This window comes from Leiobunum rupestre, chromosome 9, assembly GCF_980474605.1.
Source record: "Leiobunum rupestre chromosome 9, qqLeiRupe1.1.hap1, whole genome shotgun sequence".
NCBI classification, from domain to species: domain Eukaryota; kingdom Metazoa; phylum Arthropoda; class Arachnida; order Opiliones; family Sclerosomatidae; genus Leiobunum; species Leiobunum rupestre.
In genome coordinates, this window is record NC_143392.1 from 19,474,400 (window position 1) to 19,497,523 (window position 23,124).

A 23,124-nucleotide genomic window follows, 5' to 3' on the forward strand; every position below is an offset into this window, starting at 1 on the left:
AGCGTAGCGCCATCGTAAAAATAGGCGGAATTTTTTGTCACTATAAATTTTGCCTACTTTTCATTCTATTCACAACGGCTTTTTGTACAAGTTGAAACACGAATATTCTACCTGGATTCTACGAAACTAATTTCGGAGATGTTTATTTAATTTAAAGACAAAATAAATAAATCTTTAACACGATTTTAAAACCTGCACCAAGTCCCAACGAACACGCGGACGAAATTTTGACTATGGTGTCCGCTAGGTGTCTCTAGTATCTTATGTCCGATTTCCCCACATTACCAGGCCTAGGAATCCCATATTTCCCCTCCCGTATTTCCATCCTCCTAGCGCACATTACGTTGTTTAAACCGAGTAGTGCAAAGTACAGTTTTAAAATCGGTTTAGTATTTAAATATTACTTAATAATGCCAACGCACTGCTGTGTTCCTGAGTGTAATCAAAGAGGATACATTCGAGAAGTTGATGGAGTTATTTCTAAAGTAAGCGAGTAGTAAATTTTAGTTTGAAAGTAAGGATAATATCTAAGACTAGGCTTCACTTGGTTACAGATATCTTTCCACAAGACACAAGTTTCCCACTGATAAGAAACTTCAAAAAGCTTGGCTACAAAATATTATAAGAGATGTTGTTAAACATTTTAATTTACATAAAACTACAAAAGTATGTTCTATACATTTCACGGAGAAGGATTATTGGCCCAATATGGCCAATGGCCAGAAACATCTCAAGAGCAACGCTGTGCCTTCGGTATTTAAATGGATTATAAACAAAGAGGTGAAGGAGAGAAGACTACTTAAGAAAACTATGCCAAATCAGCTAAGCGTAGTGATGGAAAATCTTTGAATGAATCTGTTATTGTAGAAAATGAAACCCTTTTAATCTTTGATAATGATACTAATAGCAATGACAACCAACTCACAGTAGACTGTTTAGATACTAACGTTACTAATCAATTCAATGAAATCGACCAGGAAAAAACCAACAAAACCACTTACGAGGAATATGAACAACAAATGAAGCTCAAAGATGCGATGTTAGAGGAAACAAGAGTCTCGTCTACAAACGCTAGAGAACCTTATTGAAACTTTGTCAAATAAAGTGGTGAAACAAAACCAAGAAATTTCTTCACTTAAAGAAAACAGCGTGAAACAAAATGAAGAAATAATTAAGCTTACTCAAACAATTGAAAAGAAAATTGTAGAAATTAATGGCTAGAAGAAAGAAATATTCTCACTTAAAGGCATATTATTGACCAATGATGTTAAAATTAAAATTTTCTAAAGCACCAATGACGATTTATCAAATCAACTTAAACCCATAACAAGTATGGAGTCGTTAAAAGATACAGATGAAGAAGTAAATATTTGCACTGGAATTCCCACTTATCAAAGACGTCTTTGTACGCTTTTTTAAATCCGGGAGAAAATGGTGAAAATTTTAACTGGTGGTACTCAACATCAAAACAAACCTGGAAAGAAAACAAAATTGTGAAGCAGGATAACTACGCGGGTGTCAAGAGAGGTCGTAAGAGGAAATTGTCCACACAAAATCAATTTTTAATGGTTTTAATGAAACTACGTCTTGGTCTTTGAACGAGATTTAGCAAACCGATTTGGAGTGGCTGTGTCGACTGTCACCAAGACATTTATAAGTTGGATAAATTTAATGTAATTGCAATTATCTCAAATGTGTCTTTGGCCATCCCGAGAGTATATTGATCAGCATATGCCAGTTACTTTCACTAGGGTCATAGTTGATGCCACAGAAATTAAGTGTGAAACCTCTCAGTCTTTGGTTATGCAATCTGGAACGTATTCCAATTACAAGTCAACCAACACCCACAAAGGATTGTTAGGAATTTCTCCAGATGGATTAGTCACATTTGTTTCAAGTCTTCATACGGGATGTATATCCGATAAGGAGATCACCCGACGTAGTGGGTTTAAATCATTGGATTTTGATGAAAATGACTCTGTCATGGCTGACAAAGGTTTTAAGATACCAGATCTCCTAGATTCAATTCAGAAAAACGTTAAATTAAATATACCCCCCTTTTTGTTTGGGACAATGTGGACAATTTACTGAGGCTGAAATTAAAGAAACACAAAAAATAGCTGCAATCAGAATACACGTTGAACGCAGAATTCAAAGAATTAGAACGTTCCACATTTTTGATCGACCTATTCCGATAACATTGGCCCCAGTTGCGAATCAAATATGGACTGTTTGCGCTATTTCAACTAACTTTCAGACACCTATTTTGAAACAGAATGAAACTTTGATTGCTTAAAATGATAATTCATTGTTAGATGAAATAGAATTACCATTAACCAACTTTTAAAATGTAAATATTTAATTATAATCAGAGATTAGTTTATATTTTTCTGATAGCCATGTTAAATCATAAAATCGAATCATGGCTGAATGTTAGTTTTTGTCTTTGAACCCTCGGCCGTAGCCAGAAAATGTTACTAGAGGGACTAAGGGTTTTACTAGGAGGGCACGATTTTTTCTTGAATTGTATTTTGTTTAGTATAGAATAGTAATTTTGAGGGGGCAAAATCAAATGAAGGGGGCTTGAGTTTCTCTTGACCCCCCGCTTATGGCTACGGGGGCGTACCAAATTCTCAAATTTTAAATAAAATTAGATCATTCATTAAATCGTTTTAATTTTTAATAATAATGCCTTTTGAAATTTTTAAACAATTAAATTCAGTGTTCCATAGTGGTAAATAAGGGTAAAAGGCTATATATTGTATTATAATAAAACTGGAAAATGTAGCGGGTATTAAATTTCATATTTAAAATGAAGTATTTTAAATTTCTCTAAATTAAGTTTTATATATATTCTTAATTATCATTCAACAAATTTGGAAAAAACCGAATTTGATACTTCTATTTACCAAAAAAAAATTATATTCTTCACCGATTGACAAGAAACTAGCATAAATATTCCAGGACACATTATTTTGAGATGGAAAGCATACTGTAGGTGTATGATCAACTCCGTAGGAAAGAGCTTCGAATAAAGCCAAAGAGTGGAGCACAAAATAGGAACTATTGGTATATTGCAATTGGTAGCTTAGTGGGGAATCTTTTGGGCAAGCCCCCAATTTAGTATTCACCCATGGTTGAGAGAAAGTATTTTTAGACATAATCAAGTCTGCAAAAGCAAATTCACCACTATTTTTTAAATCGGAAGCTAGTTTACAGTTTGCGTTGCCTAATTCGTTCGGATTTCTTGGAGATGATCGAGCTTCAAAAATTTTGCAACCAACTCTCTTTGAACTTCCCCCTTCTTGAGGCCTTCGCCAATCTAACTCCATCACATTGAAAGCTCCAATTGCTGACCCTCTTCCATTGCTGTGGTAAATCCGTGCAAGACATCTCTGGTGGAGGTTCATCGAAATGCTTTGCTTTAAGAGTTGGAACTAGCCGCAACAATGCCATCAAATGATTGCCAAATCCTCCCTTTCCAGCCGGGCATCCACAGTTGCTATCCAAAATTTGATTTGTAGATATCCTCAGAGCTGCGATAACACAGTACGGAGAGTCATTTTTTCTTTTTGCTTTTGTAGCGTTTTGCCTTAACCAAACATTGATCCTTTTCCCTTTATAAATAAACATTGGGTAAATAATTTTGTTTTAAACACAAAAACAAAAATACAAATACCTTTGAACACAGGATACCAGAGAAGAAGTGATCACGTAAGACTACCAAAAACTTATAACTTCTATGAATTTGTCTCTTTTTATTTGTTTTTGATTTATAAAAAAAAATCAATACTTTCATCCGTCAAAGCAGATACTCCAAAAAGCGAGTTTTTATAACCACAAATTGGAAATACAAATTTGTTAGGTGTTTCTTTATTAGTTAGCATGTTTGAAGGTATGCTTTCTGTGCTACTTGCATGGATGAAGTATGTATGTATGGTATGGTTATTAGGATAGGAGAGTTAATGTTAGAAATAGCAGAGTAGAATTTCACGCCACCTGCCCGCCAGTTAGGGTGCTAAGAAGAAATTTTTTTATCGTTTTCTCGAGGAAAGAAAGATGGACGGTTCTAGCGAAAAAAAAAGCGGTTTTCGCAAGTGCGCGGCGTTTTTATGCCACAATTCGCGGACTAAAATGCCAGAAATGCCTTTTTTCCATTTCCCTAAAGATCATTTAAGGTAATTCTTAATAATTTCACGACTAAATAATTTTCTACGCGTTTTATTCCACTCAAACCACTAAGCCTATGTCACTTTATAGGTGCAAAAAATGGATTGAGAATTGTGGGAGGATGGATTTGTTTGGACGTGAAGTGGAATTACACAAATCATCTTCCATTTCTTTGTGCCCTGATCATTTTGAACCACATTGTTTTCTTAAAAGGTGAGTTTTAATAATGATTTGGGAAAGTCAATCATTCATTATATTAATTTTCCTTATAGGAATCTGTTGGTGAAAAATGCTGTACCGTCACTTTTCAAAAAACCTCCTGCAATAGCTCTATTTGAAGATGAGCCAAATGACTACGCAGACGAATACAGTCAAATTGATATAACTGCGGCCAACATTCCTAGCACCAGAGAACTGGATGAACCAGAAGAAAATCTTAAACCATATGTTGAAAATATTGAAATACCTGAAGAGCTCTCGGAAACTAACAAAGAAGATGCTTGTACTGATATTAATAACACACAAAATACTCGCGACTTTTATGAGAGAAAAATATTAAAAGCTAAACGCTTACTGAAGGTTCAATACAATAAGAATCAAACTCTCACGAGGAAAGTGGATAAACTAAATCGAGAACTTCAAAAATTTAATCCAATTGAGACTTATTTTCCAAACTTGCCAGCCAAGGGGAAGCTCTTCCTTGAAATGCAGTTAAGGCTGAATAACAAAGCTGCGAAAGGCAGAAGATTTACGAATTTCGAAAAACAAATGTGCCTGGCGCTGCATTTCCAAGGACCAAAAGCATATAAACAGTTAAGGAAAATGTTTCATCTACCGGCTCCTCGAACACTAAACTCCTGGCTGGAAAACGTCCCATGTAAAACTGGATTTTCATCTGAACTTATTGATTTGCTGAAGTTAAGAGTAAAAAATATGTCAGAACAAGAGAAGCTAACAGTACTTACTGTAGATGAAATGGCATTAAAGGAATGTCTACAATATGATGCAAAATCTGACACAATTGATGGCTTTGAAGACTTAGGTCAATCATAAACATCCGAATATGCCAACCATGCCGCAGTTTTTATGCTATCCAGTTTGACCCATTATTGGAAACAACCTTTGTCATATTACTTCGTCCGGAACTCAATGAATCAAAATATTCTTCATAATATTCTAATCGAAACGGTGGAAATTTTAATTGACATTGGATTTGTAGTTAAAGTGGTAATTTGTGATCAAGGTTCAAACAATCAGGCATTATTTAGAAGACTTAACATCAACGAAGACTCACCATATGCCATATTCAAAAATCAAAAAATATTTTTCATGCCAGATCCACCACACCTTCTTAAATCGCTTCGTAATATGTTATTAAAATATGACTTTGAGGTAGCTGGAGAAACAGTGTCGTGGGATCATATTGAAAAATTTTATGGCTTTGACACAGTTGAATCATTTCGCATGGCACCAAAATTAACACCTAAAGACATTAATCCAAACAATTTCCAAAAAATGTCTGTCAAACGTGCGTGTCACATATTTAGTCATTCAGTTGGCATGGGTATTTATATGTATACCATGATGAAGAAGATGGACCAAGAATGCCTAGCTACTGCTAATTTTTTGAAGGAAATAGACAAAATTTTCGACATATTTAACTCAAGTAATCTCAAAACAGATAAGGACTCGAGGAAACCTCTAGTGAAGAACTGTCCGAGTATTGAATTTTTAAAGGAGAAGAAAGCTTGGTTTAAAAAAATTAAAGTTTTAGAATGTAAACGAGAACCACCATGTTTGAAGGGTTGGAGGACTGCAATATCATGTTTATTGGAATTAAGTACAGATCTTTTAGAAAATGAGCAGTTGAAATATATCATGACTTCTAATCTTAACCAAGATGTCCTCGAAAATTTTTTCTCCAAAGCTAGGTCTTTGAGTGGCAGCAACGATAATCCGACTTGTCAACAGTTCCGTTTTACATTCCGCAAGCTAATGTGTTCATCACTTTTTTCAAAGTCAGACTCATCCAACTGTAAGGATGTTGAAGAGACATATATAGTGAAGTTAACTGAACTTATCGGCACTCATTTAAATAAAAGTGTTGTACTAGATAAAGAAATAGACTTCTGTGAACATATAAGTCATGCTCAACCACCTACATCGATTAACTACCTAGAACTTGCCCGTAAAAATGTTTTAACTAATGTCGCTGGATACATAGGAAAAAAAATGCTTGAAATTCATTCAAATTGTAAAAACTGTGCGACAGCAATGTTGAAAGAAAGTACCAAAATAGACAGTGACAATGAAATGCTCATCGTATTAAGATCTTATGTTAATGATCCTGAGAAAGAATGTGGGAAGTTGAAAATGCCAACTCGTGAATTTGCTGAAGCAATTATGAAGTTTGATGTGTATTTCGATCAGTTCTTTGGTCTCACTATGCACAAAATTAACCTGCTGACGAAACTAGATCATAAAATAAGCGAAATTCCTTTTCCAAATTCTATGTGCCAAGAAATACAAACCAAAGCCCGACAGTTATTTTTAAAATGTAAAATACGTCGAATGCTTACAGTTCATAATGAAGAACTTAGTGAAGAAAAAGCTGCCAAGAGAAATTGCAGAGCTACTAATATACCTAATGACAGAGATGAAAGGAGAAATCGTAAACTGTCAAAAGTTCTACATTTGTAAAGATTTCATCAACGAAGATTTTAGTTGTAAACATTTTATTTTCATAAATATAATTTATCTGACTATGTTGTATTTTTTACTACATGATTTTTCTGCAGAATTCTCCACTCACCTTTGGCACATTATTTTATAAAGTCGCATAGGCCTAGTTGTTTTAGTGAAAAAAAACACAAAAATTATTTAATAATGATAGTAATTTACCGTAAATGGTTCTATGGGAAGATATAAGTTAAATTAAAATAAGCAGCTAATTTCTGAAATAACCATTTTAACTTCCTAGCGCCGTCCATTTTTAAAATTCCTAGCCGGCGGGAAAATGATAAAAAAAAATAATTGATTTCATAGTACCCTAACTGACGAACAGGTGGCGTGTCGTCGCAGCGAAAAATTTTAGTCTGTCAAATTTCCTATAAAGTTGCCGATCCTAATAACCATACCGTACATACTTCATCCATGCTACTTGGTTCAGTCATATTTAGACCAAGGCTTAGACCTATAAATAAAATTTGCATTGTAAAATAAGGCCTATTCGCATTTTTATGCCTAATAAAATTACAAAATAAATTGATATTTATATAATTCTACGTTAATTTACTAAATAAATAATGAAAAGTTAGAATACCTGCAGTTTCAGACGTTTTTGTTGCAGTGTCCTACCGCAACGTACCACTAGACTCGCGTAACTCGATGACTGTACAATGGCGGGCGATTTGAGCCGAAGGGGTTAAAATGTAAATTCGTCTTTGTCGCAAAACACACACCCCACAATTTAAAAAACTTATAGAAAAGGTCGATACAAAGGGTTGGGATTTCTTTTAAAAAAAATTGGTTTAAATTCCATTTGATCTTCTTGATGTAGAACCAATGAATTAACTTATTCACAAAAATAGAAAATCGTTGCGAGTCTTATACACTAAGAAATTACCGTGATTATGACAGTCTTAATACATCTCCGGAAGTACTTATGATTTGTAGAGAATTTGTCGGAATTCAATCGCGAAGATTTCATACTATCCGAAGGTACTGTACTGGGGAATGATTTATAAAGGCATGAATTATTCAGTGGCGGATTAACTACCACCCGGTAGACTTGAACTTTATTCGAGGCCACTCTGACCGCGCTCTAGTTTTTTATTAAGTGTAATATTACCGTAGAAAAACATGTGTTGTTTTCATTGTTAATTGAAATACGAAATCAACTTTTTATTAAATAAAAAACTGTAAATGTAGTCTAACCGCTGATTTTATGACTATTTTTGAAACGTTCATATAACGGTTAATGTTAAGTTGCGGTAATTTCTTAGAGTGTATATATTGTCAAATTAATAGTTACGCTTACCGGAACATGTTATAAATGTTGGACCAAATGGATCATTCATTCTTTGTTTACCTAAAAGAAATATGATTAATTTTCATACACGGCACAGGTTGGTTCGCGTGGCTTAAAGGGCTTTCCACCACCCTTCTACGCATTGTAACCCGCCCACCTGTTTAAAAGCTTTAAATGTCGCTCGATGACTTGGGCCTAAGCTAGTGATGACTGGAGTCTAAGCTAGTGATGACTGGGGCCTAAGCTAGTGATGACTGGGGTCTAAGCTAGTGATGACTGGGGCCTAAGCTAGTGATGACTGAGGCCTAAGCTAGTGATGACTGAGGCCTAAGCTAGTGATGACTTGGGCCTTCGGTGATTACTTGAGCCTAATTAAGGTAGCTAGCTGATTTTTTATGTAAAAAAAGGGATAACATAGCTAAACCCTCAACAAATTTGAAGAAATTAAAAAACTTACTAATTACTCGTACCAATAGGTCTTCGAGCAAACAAAAAGACGCGAATCTCGGATCAAATAGATGTTCGAGTAATAAACTACATAAAAACTATATAAAATAGCCAACGGTAGACCGGTTTCGTTCTATTTGGAACTCATCAGTACCGTGCGGGAAATCTGGCTAGCCATCTTATTTTTTTGTGTAAATAATGTATTACCCCCGCATCGCGACAGTCGTTTCGTTTTTGTTTTTTTTGTAAACTATACTACTGTCTAATTTTTTTTAGTTTTAATTTGTCAGAATTTCTTTTTTCAACGAATTTCCTTTTAATTGTCTTTATTTAGATCTTTTTGTACTCTGTGTTTTAAATTTTTCTAGTTATCCCTCCCTTTTGCTAAGTGTTGTTCTAGTGACTAGTGTACTTTTTTCCGCGCCTAGTTTGTTCGGCTGTATAGTCTGTTACAAAAGTCTTCGACAAAGGGAGTTTTTCCATTTTTCTTAAATTTTCTCGAAACGTGTGAACGATAGAAAAATGACACCAGAAACAATTTTTAATATTTTTTTGTTTCCTTTCACGTGGAGTGGTCGGTTTTTTCAGAGCGACAATAGTTTCGGCGGTAACGCCAGATGTCGTTTTTGACAACTTTTTTAATAATGCAGTTACGCTCCTGATTTTCGGATTCAGTGTGGTCGATTCATATTTAGAAAGTGTCACTGTCATTGCTCTACCACCAACGGTTGAGGAGCTATAGCCAGTTGCGATTTTCGATTCCATTTGGGAAAAACTAAAAGACGTCAAATATCACTTGCGGCATTCCTCCGATAACGCAGAGCGTTTCAACAACATTTAATATTGCATAGGAAAAGAAACGATAATGGAAGCAATGAAAGTAGAAAATAGGTATAGAAAACTGTAATTGTACCAGCTTTGTGTTTACTTGTATTCTATGACTGGCGTTTTATATTTGGTTCGTGTTAATGTTTCTGCTCTGATTGAATTTATGACCCCGCTAATTCGGCCTTGCAATTTACGCTTTTGGCCTCTTTTTTACCAACAAAAACAAGTAAGGTCTTGGGTCTCGCCGCTTTTTCTCCTTTCGTTCTGTGATGCAGTCGAACTCGCGACAGTGGTTTCACACTCTACTAATTAACGTTTTTCGGGGGTTTTACCTCCGGGTGCAATTCGTCTAGCACCGGGTGCGTTTTCGCGCAAGATAATGTCCTCACAAGACGTACGATCTTCTTGCACAAGGCCTTCCGTTTCCCCTGCAGCTTCTTTTCCGCCGTCGTCCTCCGTGCCTGCTGACAGTTACGCGGACCTTGTCGGTCAACTTACTATCTTCAAATCAGATCGGCGTATTATTAGTCGCATTCCGAAAAACGCTAGATACATGGCGTCTATGGCACTATCCTCTTCATTCAACAAGGTCGTTAAGGACAACAGTTTTGAATCTTGGGGGCGCTACTTTTCTTTCCCTCTATGTGTCTGCAAGTTCTCTTTGCCCCAACGAACTCTACTACTTTAGAGGTCCTCAAAGGTAAACACCCCACAGGGAATACCCATCAGGATTTTTCGTACGAACCTGAAGACTTAAATAGTCTCCCTCGGCTCAACGTGGAAGAATCTAGCGTCCGCACTGCAATCATGTCGTTCCCGTCCGGCTCGGCAGGTGGTCTCGACGGCTTAAAACCTCAGCATCTTAAGGATTTGATTGGGCCCGACACAGGAGCTTCCGGCGAATGTTTGTTTAAATCTCTCACAAGCCTCTGCAACTTCATGCTCGCCGGCCAAGTCCCATCGGCACTATGTCCAGTTTGATACGCCGCCAATTTGAGCGCTCTTCTGAAAAAGGACGGAGGCGTGAGGCCCATAGCGGTGGGATGCACTCTTCGTCGTCTGGTCGCAAAGGTTGCCTGCTCTCACCTCATGCCGACTCTGGGTCCTCTCTTGCGACCCACTCAACTGGTTTTCGGAACGCAGGGCGGTGCTGAAGCCGCTGCTCACGCACCCCATCGCTACATCAACCACCCACATCTCTAGCCGAAGGTTTTACTCAAAGTGGACTTTCTCAACACGGTACGTCGCGACCGCCTCCTTGAATGCGTTTATAGGGAAATCCCTGAACTTTATCTCTACCTGCGCCAGTGCTATCGGGTCACCTCTCACCTTTCTTACGGCGAATCCATAATACCTTCTGCGCGCGGCGTTCAACAAGGAGACCATTTAGGACCTGCTATCTTTTGCTTCGTGGTCCAGAAAGTGGCATCCTGTATGTCTTCAGAATTGAACATATGGTACTTGGACGATTTTTCGCTGGGTGGAGAACCAGGTGCAGTTCTCGATGACCTAGTCAACCTAAATCTCTTTCCTCGAACGTCGGCCTCGAGCTCAACCCGTCGAAATGCGAGCTTCTCGTTCTCAACGGTGGTGATCTCACCGACGCCCATTTCCAATCTATGTTCGATGCGGTGGCCCCGGGCATTAAAGTATTACCACGATCCCAATTCATCCTCCTGGGCGCTCCTCTCGTCGATGAGGCCATGTCTGCCTGTCTCTCGAGTAAAATCGAAGCTCTAGATATAATGACAAAGAACTTAGGACAGGTCACAGCTCACCATGGGGTCTTTCTGCTAAAAAATTCCATGGCCATCCCTAACCTGTCTTACGTCCTCCGTAGCGCCCCGGTATGGCGGCGATGTCAGACCGACCTCCGATCCTTTGATGACAAACTACGTTTGGCCCTTGAAACGATCACCAATACTTTGATGGAACTTTCACCATGGGAACAGTCCTCGATTCCGGTGGCTAAAGAGGGCCTTGGAATCCGCCATGCCACCAAGATAGCTCTCTCCGTTTTTTTGTCTTCGTTCTCGAGCGTCTCTGATCTTTTTCGCGAAATTATCCCAGATTTCTTCACAGATTCGGAAGACCGGGTATTTCTTGACGCCTCCGCTAGTGGGAACTCCTTTCCGTTGAAAGTTTACCTTCGCCAGATCTTTGGAAATACCAACGCGCTTGGGAAGACCCTGTGATCGACAAAACTTTATCATTTTGATCCGCTCGGGCTTCAACTGACCGGGATGAAGCCCGGCTCTTATCGGTGAATTCTTAGGAGTCCGGGGCGTGGTTGAGCGCTCTTTCGTCGCCGCCTCTCGGTACTCATTTGGATGAAGAATCCTTTCGTATCACCGTCGGTCTTCGGTTGATTCCTTTGGCTTGCGTGGATTAAGCTGCAAGAAAAGCTCCGGTCGGCTCTCTCGCCATAGCGCGGTCAATGATATCCCGTGACGCGCTCTCGTTTCTGCTGGCGTGCCTTCCGTCCTGGAACCACCTGGTCTATCACGTGATGATGGAAAACGCCCGGACGGCATGTCGTTAGTCCCTTGGTCCGGCGGTAAGTCGCTTGTGTGGGACTTTACGTGCGTGGATCCTTTAGCTCCATCGTATTTGGCTAACTCTTCAATGGCCCCACTCTGGGTAGCTACCCAGGCCGAATCGAAGAAAAAGGCCAAATACTCAGGGTTAGAGAATCGTTTCCTTTCCAGGCCATTGTTGTCGAGACCCTGGGATCTTTCGGTCATGACGGCCTGGAATTAATACACGCGATTGGCCGCAAAATTCGGGAGGTGTATGGTGACCCGCGTTCGACCGATTACCTAGTACAGAGAATCTCAATCGCGGTACAACGAGGCAATGCGGCCTCGCTTCTGAACAATTTTCCGCCGGGCTCCTCACTCGAGGAAAGTTTGTTTTCTCTACCATCATTGGTTACATGTTGATTTTAAATTATGTTTTTTTTACATTTCAAATAGCTCTGTCATTAAAGTATTCAGTATTAAATAAATATACAGTTTTAAATGTTTCTATATTGTTGAGGGCCATTTTTTGAGAGTCTTTAGTGTATATACAACAGTGCGGGGATGGAGAAGCTTACTACGCATCTATCTGTTAAGGATTTCGCGGTGTTTAAATCAGTGGCAACGGAGGCCAAATATTTGGTGTGGTACTAAGGTTAAAAACTGGAGGTACATAAACCCCAGTGCTGAAAAAATACTTGAAATTAATTAGTTTTGATTTTTTATTGTTCAAACTATTATTTCTCGAGTACTCTGCTTATCACTTTAAATAAAATCAACGCATTTGCTTTGATAAAGCATTTATTCTTTCTCGTGTTCCTGCTATAACCAATTTGTCAATAAATGCAATAAAGATGATTTAAGAATTTCATTCCCAGACTTAATTGGGTGTACAATTCACATGTATTAAAATTTGCAATTAGAGGGTTTTGACTTTTGATATTAGCCGGCAAATGGTCTTTTAAAGGTTGGTCGTGACTGAATAGAAATAAGAAAGCTAGTTCGTAACTTACCTCCTTGGCCAGACACGACGAGATTAAAAGCCAGGATAGTTGCCAATACCAGCACGTATTTCATCATTTAAAGGCGTAGAAAATCGATGAAGTTTGGATATAATCTGTAAAATTGGTAAAATAAATTGCAAATAACAAAGTTCAAACTTATTTTACTATTGAAATACTCTTAGGTAAAACGGGACATCGCATTCTGTAAATTTATCACGTTCAACAGAACGTTAACGGAAATATAACCTTTCAAGAATTTTAAGAAATGGTTTTTACACAAAATGGGGATTTGTTGGTACTATTTTTAATTCTTACCGCCGTTCGGGGCATATCTCTTTAACTGTTAGAGTTAAAATGGATTTATTCGTCAAATTATACAAAAGTACAGAAATGAAAACCCAGCGTTCATTTCGTCAATCGGGGCTCAGTAACTGGTTACTTTCCAATTTTAGTATTTAGTGATTTTTGAAGTTTGTTTGCCTTCAAATTTATATTTTCAGATAGCTCTGATCAGGAGTACAATATTCCCCTCCTTCAAATTAGAGAGGGGTGCCGAGCTGGTAGTAAAATGTTTCATTTAGGTTATTCCTTATTACGTTTAAAGGGCCGCTGTATAAATTTAATATGCCCCCCTTAATCGAAAACATTCCTACGCGTCTAGTTCTGGTCACTATCATATTAAATTATTAGTGTTCTCAAGATAAATAAATTTTAAATCAGCTAGTTGTGTGTTTCGAGGCACTCCACCGCTATAAGGTCCCCCTACCCTTTTCCCCATGCCATAATAACCGCGGTACCGTCCCCCCCCCCCCGCAAAAATAACATAAAAACTCGTCTTTCTCTCGTCTCAACCCTCCCCCCCCCCCGCCACCCCCGGTTCGCCGCTCCGCCTCTGGTACCCTTATACTGACGCAAAAACACAAAAAGGCTATATTTGACAGACTAAGCAAACATTCCAGAAAGCTCGGACGTACGACGACAACAACCGACGTACCAAGCGCTCCTCATAATATAGATATTATACATATTTCGTTTATTCAGAATACCTGTATTTGTCAGAACTAATTTTTTTTTAGCGACCCCTAGCGACCAAGTTAACTTCCTATTGCGTTAAGGTCAATTTTGACTTTTACATTGGATAGATTAAGCTATTCATATCACCAAAAGTGACATAATTACAAAAAGTGTGACAATCCCTGTACTTTCGTATGCTAAAGGCTTAATGAATACTCGACTCCAGATCGACCACATAAAAAACTACTTATTTTCGCCTTTCTGGATCTTTTGTTAGTCTATGGTATTATATCGTAGGTAGATGGCGATATCATATCCACAGAACGACGAAAATTAAAAACATACACTAACTTTGACCGGTGCTACTTAGTTCCTCCGTTCCTCACTACGAGGCGTTATTTGTTGGTTTTAACTTCCTTGCCTCGCCAAGGCATAATTTCCCTTCTCCCCTCCCAAAGTGTATTTCGTTGGTAACATTCATTATGAATTAGGTCTGATTGACACACTTTTAGTAATTATGTCACTTTTGATATCAGGTAGTATTTTTGGGAAGTCTATGTTTTGCATATAAATAAAGATACGAAACGAAAACCATCTCAAAATGCACTAAATCAGCCATTTTCGAAGATTTTTTCATTATGGCTAGACAAGAAGTCATTTTATGTAATCACGGTCAAAAATCGTTCCGATCTCTGTTAGTTCGGCAAACAATTACGTTTATCTATGATAAAACAATTTCTTTAATATTTCCCAAATCTAGCAAAGATTTTGGAGGTTTTTGGGCTGGAAAAATAAAACGTTTTAAACAAAAATTACGAAATTTAAATTTGCTAGAAATAGTATTTTTTCCCCTTGCCCTCTTTAGCACTTTTACCGCTATCACAATTTACTATTTCACTTGATCACTTCATTCACAAATGAACACTACCCATAGCCACTCAACACCGAACCCGAAATTGTTCAACAGTTTCAGTTTATATACTCGTCCTGAGCTTTTTTCTCACAATACAAAAATTAGGGGAAGGTTTATTTAGCTAAAAAACCTAACTTTATCTTGCCGTAAATTCACCTTTCTTTTGGCCTTGAACTTTTATTTATTTTTTAAAATAGATGGCGCTAGGCTTGCGTTTTCTAGATTAACCCGCGGATTTTAAAGGAATAGAATGGTGGAACTCATACTATGTTAATTTAGACGAAAATTGCTTTAATGGTTGTAATTGCTTCGTTAATTCTTCTATCTCTCTCATCCTTCTTCTTGTCTTCCAAATTTATCTCAATAACCGATTTAAGAATGTACGTGGGTAGTTCCCGAATACCCCAAAGTTCAAGTAAACGACTTTACAAAGGCTCTGATTTTAGCGGTTTTAAAGGTTTTAAAGGTTTTAAAGGATTTAAAGGTTTTTTTAACTCGCTGGTGAATAATGAAAATATTCTCAAAAATTTATAAATATTTTCTAACATTTAGGAACAGTTGATCTTACTCGTTTTTGCAATGCTGTTTCTACGTAGAAATGAAATGTGTATTAGCTGATAAGCGTGTTAAATCATTGTGCCATGTGTTTTATCTTGACGTCAAAACGAATCATGGAGTAATGAAAGTCGTTTTTTCGAAACAATAAATTGTCTTAATAGCATGAACCAGTATGACGTTTGATAGAGCATGGAAATTGGTATACATAGATATTTGATCACTGATAATATTTTCGCGCCATCCATTTTGCCATAACTCGCCAGCGCATCATTTTCTATACCGTTCGCATCGAGTGATATACGAATTACATAGCGAATAGAATAGTAAAAAATTTAGGTCATTCACGTTAATTATTATTAACAATGTATATAGTTCATAAAAAAATGAATCCTTATAAATATGAGTTATCTATCATTTTTCCACATTAACAAACAAATATATCACAAAATGTGAAATGGCGACGTTATGTTTCGCGTCTAACCAGGTGCATCTTTAGGTCGGAGTTCTAAAGGGACTGGCCAGTTGCTATTTTCTATTCCGGAAGGTGGTGTCAGAACGTTTTTTAACCAAAGGTAAGCAATGATATTTTACAGTGATTCTTCTACATTAAATTTTACAAAATTGTCTAAAGTAGAGTAATATTTATTATTTTATAACGTCATTTCTATGTACAACGCTACGATTAATCAAACGATGAAGCATCGGGCAATTGTGTAAATAATTATAGGGTTTATTGTACATTTTCATTTGAACTTTGAAGTCGAACATTATACATGTACCTACTTATGCATATTTTAAAACTCCAATTGATGTTAAGTTCCTAATGTTAATTTTAAGCTAGGTTGAAGATAACTTGTAAGTACTAAGTAATTTAGAAACACAATACACAGATAATGTTTATTATTTCTCTTTCGCTGTTCTGAGTATAGAATTTAAAAACTTAAGATTTTAAATATTTTTCGTTTGAAAGACTAGGAAATTATTTTTTCATAAAGCTAATAAAAATATTATGTATGGAAAATTTTATATAATGAGTTCTATAATTATATAGGCTACATTTTAGCACCATAAATAAGGAAAATTCCGTTTTTATACCGCAGTTCAAAATAGGGTTGGTAGTACGTTGTATGGCCAATTTTTTGGGGTTGACAATCTGGGCCGTCTACAAAACGTCACCTATGATGGTACTATAATCCGATATAATAGACCCATAACAACTCCTTCCGCGTTGAGTTTGCAAGTTCTCTCCCCACTGGTTAAAGGGGTTTTCCCCCGAGTTCTTCGGTTTCCCCTTCCCATAAAAACTTGTAGAGGTTAACGGTAATAGTAAGTGTAGGGAGCTGTTGGCTCGCGTGGCATGAAGGGCTTGCCACCACCCTCCTACGCATTGTAACCCGGCCACCTGTTTAAAGGCATTATAAGTCGCTAGATGACTTGGGCCTAAGGTGGTGCCTTGGGTATTAGCCTAGCTGATTATTATTATTATTAAAGAGGGGCCGCAGACGAGGCTTAAGTGAGACCTCTGGACGGAACATCCTGTTTGTGACGAGTTGAACCACGTGACCGCCATTGAAATATACAGGCGGAAATAAGGAAACGGATGTTCCGTCCAAATGCTGAGTTGCCAGATAAAAATTTTAATTTTCGCCCCCCCCCCCCCCCCCAACTTTCATCATGGGTCTATAATTGCCAGTTCGAAAGTCGACTCTTCGGAGTCCCTTACGAAAATGACTTGATCCAATTTTGGACATTGGATCCAATTTGTATCAAGCTATATCCTGAAGGGATCAAATAAGGATCAACTATCCACATTGGTTTGATCAAATAGTATTGTATCAAATTTGGATCCAAAAAATTAATTGAAAAGTGAGTACAATCACGACTAAGTGGAAGGTGTAGTATCTGCAGTGAATGTTATGAAATATAATTCATGTTACTAAGATTGCCTTTACGCCTAGATTCCTTACCTTAAATGCTGGTCTCAGTCGGTATCTAAATTCCTTTGAATCCCAACCGGATCCAAATATCATTAGATTCAGTCGGGATCCAAATCGCATTGGATGCCGACTGGATCCGAATCTCATTGGATCAAGACCCTTGGATCCCAAATAGAGAACAGTTGGATCCAAAATTTCATCCAGAGAAGTCTGTAATTGGATCCCCGTTTGATCCAATTTTGGATGAAATTTGGTTCAAATTTTGATCCACCATTTTCGTAAGGGGTCGGCCAACTAGAGGTCCTATTATTACTGATATTTTTCAAACGATTTTATTTGGGAACACGGTCGGATGTGGTGTCCAATCAATAGCAACAGTCGGGATGTCCTACCCAGCCTACAGTAGGGAAGACTATTTTAAATCACACAGCCGGCCAACTATAGCTGTATATACGCTATTGATTGGACACCACACCCGACTCAGTATTCCAATTTCCCGACCAAATTCGTAGTAATCGGCCGACTACACTGAGCTACATGGGTGGGCCGAAAGTTAGAGATCAAGTTGAAATGGAGAATGATCATCGAGGATTCCAAAAACTAGCTCATTAAAACTAAATCATCAAACAAATATAATACGATGTTTATATTATATTAGGCTCCAGCCAGGGGTCTGATATTAGAACTCCTCTTAAAACAAGGATTCCTTACATAAGGAACAATCTATATTTAACCTAAGACCATTTACACCTGGACTGGATAGGTAACGCTATTCCGCTTTTTCTTAATTGTCTCCACCAAAACACCACCAAGCGGAGAAAATCCTCGAATTTCGGCCACGAGCTCGATTAATTTTTCATCAATGAGGTAAAATAAATAGAGATCCAAATCCGCCTTCCAGGACCTACCGTTTCGCGGGACAGTGTCCGAGGCAGTGATCGCTTCGTGCTCCGTAGTCCGGCTCGAAGGCAGCGGGAAAGTAGGCCTCGATAAATTTTGAAAATAAATATTGAGCATAGGGAATTTTTCAAATTTCGATAATCTTAGAGTAGATATTACTACATATAACCGCTCGGGGATCTTGGGACGAGACTCGTTTAGGCATGATCTTTTTAACTAACGACCAATATCTTATTGGTCGATGTTTTAAATAAGTCGTAGCTTAAATAAGATTTAAAAGGGAATTTTAATGTTGATTTTAATAATTTAGGTTATTGGATTTTTTGAAAGGATATAGTGGTTATCAGGGGTTTTTAGGGATACTAAATATGGCTATTTTCTACTGGGGATTCTCTGATTATTGAGGGTTGACCGTTTAATGTTAATTAACATAGAATTAATTTAGATTTACATAATTTGCGGCGTTTAAACAGATAGTTAATTAATTATCTCTGGTTTAAACGGGGGAGCCAACCTGAAATTTTATATTGATAACCCCTATTTATATATTAAAGTCATTAAAGTCAAAAACGTTGAATTCTGTAAATATAATTTTTTTCATTAGCGAACATTTTCAGTAAGTTAAGTTATTGTTAGCTTTGAAATACATTTTCTGTGTGGTTATTGTCCGTTTCCAGTTTCCTAGGCCTTGGAGAAACCCAGCTGTCGAGTCTATCATAAGGTGGGCAGCGGCACCAATTCTTAGGCTTTAAAAACCTTATTAACTTTATATTTCTTAAATTTAAATGGGAACGGAGAAATATGTAAATCTGGGGATAATGTAAAAATTTACATAATTCATATTTTCTCAAGGAAGGGAATAGAGAGAAAAGGCGGGGCAATTCTTGACAATGACGGTCTCTTAAAAATGTCAATGATGCCCACTCCTGATAATACCAAGATAAATGCGTGCATTTTTTAAATTCATTTTTAACATATTAGAATATACAGGATCTTTGGAATTTATCGATCCAAGCGTTTTTCTCGAAAACGACGTGACGGAAAATTTTCGGGGTATATTTGTAAATTTAAGAAAAATCGAAGCACTTTTGTGCTTTTCAGAAGAAAAAAAAATTTAACCGGTAGGTCGCAGACAAAAAGAGTTGAAAAGCATATTGAACAACGTAAGAATACAATTTGTTGCGTCAAAATACGGTCATTTTTCTCCGCGTTTTGAGGGCTTGAAAGAATACAAGCCGGCCGTAGGGGGCAATTTCTTCTTTTGAAACCGGAATAATCCAATCACAAAAATATACGTTTATTGGAATTCATAGAACAAACCACTCGCATAGAGTGGAAGGCTCTATGGAAGCCCAAGAAACATTTATCCAAACGGGCCAACTTGTTTTCGAGGCGTGAATAAATATAGTCCGAAGAGCGATGGTGTTGTTTTTACATTTTTTAGAGTATAAACTTACTTTTTTATGCAGATATTGTACATGACCTTTAGGCCAGCTGGTTTATTTAACGCCTCGAAAACCAGACGTTACGTATGAAAAGTGTTAACAAGTTTCGCTGATAGCCTTCCACTCTATGTGAGTGGTTTACTCTATGACAAGGATCATATTTTATGAAAACCAAACATTCATTTTAAAATTGACTTGAAAACCCCAAAGTAATGACGCCCATACCAACTTATTATTTTCATATTCAACTTTATTACCTCTCCGAGGGGACAAAGTCCCCTAGGAGGGGTTATACAACGACCGTGTCTGTCTGTGGGTGGGTCTGTGGGTGGGTCTGTGGGTGGGTCTGTGGGTGTGTCTGTGGGTGTGTCTGTCTGTCAGGACTGCGAACGCGTTCGCATTTTCGGTGCAAAGTGTAATCACTGCGTACGCAGTTTCTCAAAGGGTTGGCAAAACCACCGTGTGACGGTGAGCGTTAACGGATGCATTTGCGGTTTGGTTTGGATGGTGTTTTTTCGCTCACCGTCGTGACGGTTTGGTGTTTTACGTTTTTGTAATGTTTATGCGTAGGTTGTGAGTGTTGAATTTGTTGTGTTTGTGTTCTGATGGTTGTGCATGTTGAGTCTGTTGTGTTTATATGGGCGTTTTCTCTCCAACTTCTTCTTAATGACTTTGGGACGGACCGAGTGCTGAGTGTAATGCTACCTCTCAACGTCCAATGGCAGGGTTTCCACCAGTTGTACACGGTATTCGTCTTAGTATCAATTTGCGATCGCATCGGGCGGGATTTGAACCCGAGACCTCCTGATTGACAGGCGGACGTTCTACCACAGAACCACCGACACTTGTTACGCTTTATTGAAAATTAGACCTTCAGCTTTATCGGAAGCGTATTTAATAGAGTACGAAATTTTGGTTTAATTGAAATAGAATTGAAATTGAAATTATTGCATCGAAGAAATTCTAATTTAGCGTTTCTCTATTGATTAAAAACAAATGCGCCACCCAGGTTTCGAACCCAGACCATTCGGCTTGGCAGTCGAGCGCTCTACCACAGAACCACCGATAGCTGCTTAGATTCACTGAAATTATTACCTATTATGCTTACGATGCCTGTCTTAAAGTCTTTTTTTATTAATGAATTTATGAAGGCCTAATCTGGTATTTTTTAAAGGTTAAATCTTGTTTTAGCGCAGTCAGCCGAGATTAGAGGGTTAAAGGGTAGACCCTGTGGGTGGTCCACTTTCTTAACGACCTATATATAGTTCTGTTAATTCAAAGGAGATAATTTAACGTTAATTGCTTTAAAAGCTGGCGGTTAGTCAAGTGGCTCTCTGTGCTTTGTTGATGGTAAGGTTTTTGCTTCTTGTAAATACATTTGGTGTGGATATTTGGATATCTACGATTTCTAACGCAGTCAATGATTTCTTGGGTGTGCGAGTCATTATATGATATTGGAAATTGGACGGCATTGGTCTTTTTCATGTGGTATGCGTCACAACGTCAACAGGAAGTGAACGAGTCGTCCACTACCAGATATCTACGGTATCTTCATCAAGGGCGAGTGTTGAAATAAAATGAGCGTTAAAGATGCGGCAAGTATTTCGTAAGCGAGTAATTCCAAAAAGCCTCTGTAGATATTTCATTAAAATTTGCTTCGTATTATATTTAACTGATAAACTTGTTCTGTAAAAGGGTTTAATTCAATTGTGCATTGTTATAGTACGTCTAACTTACTGTTGTAACTACTTAACTTATGATATTCTGAATAAATTAAAATTGGTCGTTTCGTCTCAATTATTTTAATTATAATTAAAATTTTATACCGGGCGGGATAGAAATGGGTTAATATTTTTAACAAATAACTCTAAATTGCGGAGATATATCTTTAAGGGTTATCTCGAGAAATTAATACCACTAGGGACAATTCTTCCGAGGAGAGGTATATTTTGGCTTGCCAACTTGTATTTTAGTTCACAAAACATTTAAAGTCTCGCTGTCCGTTTTTTGGTTAGCACGGGCTCCAATGGCATGCAGCGAATTTAAAAGAGCAGATAGACTTACCTGTTTCTTCAGTGAAAGTACAAGTGAATAGAAGCTTGCTATATCGTTGTGAAAATTTCCAACTCGACATCACGCCCCTCCAATTAAAATTAATGGTATGGATGAAATCATAATTGTCAGGTTGTGGGAACCACGCAGGCAGACAGATGTTCTACAGGAAATTCGAATTACACCTAGAAGATTTATAACAAGTACTTAATCACCGTGTTTTAAAGGTACACATAATCATTTTAAAAATTCAGGACGAATTTCCGGTTGCTCCTCCCTTCATGTTTCCTAAAACACGTGACAATTTTGCCACACCCTCGCAGGGGGGTTTTTTTTTTTAAAACGGGTTTAAAAAAAAACCCAGACCCATCGGGTTTTATTGTTTTTTTTAAAGTTTTATTAAAATTTAGGCTAACAAGTCAACATTACAAAAATCGATGTATTTCAACTCGCGATATTTAATAAAATTTAAGACAATTCTAGTAAAAAGCTTTATATATTTCTTAACTAAATACGAATAAACATGTGTTACAACTCAAATTAGTGATAAAAAAACAACCCATTTGTTTTACCAAAAAGTGGGTTTTATCGTGGGGTTTATTTAGTGGGTCGTACCCAAAAAAATCCCTGGGTTTTTTTGGGTACGGGTTTGTTATTTCGAACCCTGTAGCCTCAACATTGAATTAAAGAAAAGCGTCGGCCATGGGGATATAGGAAGAAACTTTCGCCGCTGGTGGCGTGACCGAGAGAGATGTTTGGTCCTCAAGACTACCAATGAAATGGCATCGTCTGCTTAAAGAGCCCAATAGCGGATAAACGTTTTTACCTATTTTTTACCTCTCCGAGGGGACTTTGTACCCTGGAGGGGTATTACAATCACCGTGTCTGTCTGTGGGTCTGTCCTGCGAACGCGTTCGCATTTTCCGTGCAAAGGTTAATCATTGCGTCCGCAGTTTCTCGAAATGTTGGCAAAACCACCGTGTGACGGTGAGCATTAACGGATTCATTTGCGGTTTGGTTTGGATGGTGTTTTTTCGCTCACCGTCGTGACGGTTTGGTGTATTACGTTTTTGTAATGTTTTGTGAGTGTTGAATTTGTTGTGTTTGTGTTCTGATGGTTGTGCATGTTGAGTCTGTTGTGTTTATATGGGCGTTTTCTCTCCAACTTCTTCTCAATGACTTTGGGACGGACCGAGTGCTGAGTGTAATGCTACCTCTCAACGTCCAATGGCAGGGTTTCCACCAATTGTTCACGGTATTCGTCTTAGTATCAATTTGCGATTTATTGGCGCCGGTCGGGAATCGAA

General features: G+C 37.7%; 1 protein-coding gene and 1 pseudogene across 1 annotated transcript in view; one reads left to right on the top strand and one right to left on the bottom strand.

Moving 5' to 3' along the window:
* LOC149926778 (uncharacterized) overlaps positions 1-21,876 on the bottom strand; it is a 41,356-nt gene extending 19,480 nt beyond the window's left edge. Inside the window, exons 1-3 of the mRNA XM_090159603.1 lie at positions 21,830-21,876; positions 13,008-13,111; positions 8,210-8,260 (exon numbers count right to left, since the gene is read on the bottom strand). Of these exons, the coding sequence (XP_090015729.1) occupies positions 8,210-8,260; positions 13,008-13,074 (118 nt within the window). The 5' untranslated portion in view covers positions 13,075-13,111; positions 21,830-21,876. The remainder of the gene's footprint in view (positions 1-8,209; positions 8,261-13,007; positions 13,112-21,829) is intronic.
* On the top strand, positions 1,672-2,296 carry LOC149926779 (uncharacterized; annotated as a pseudogene).
* Positions 21,877-23,124: the final 1,248 nt, after the last annotated feature.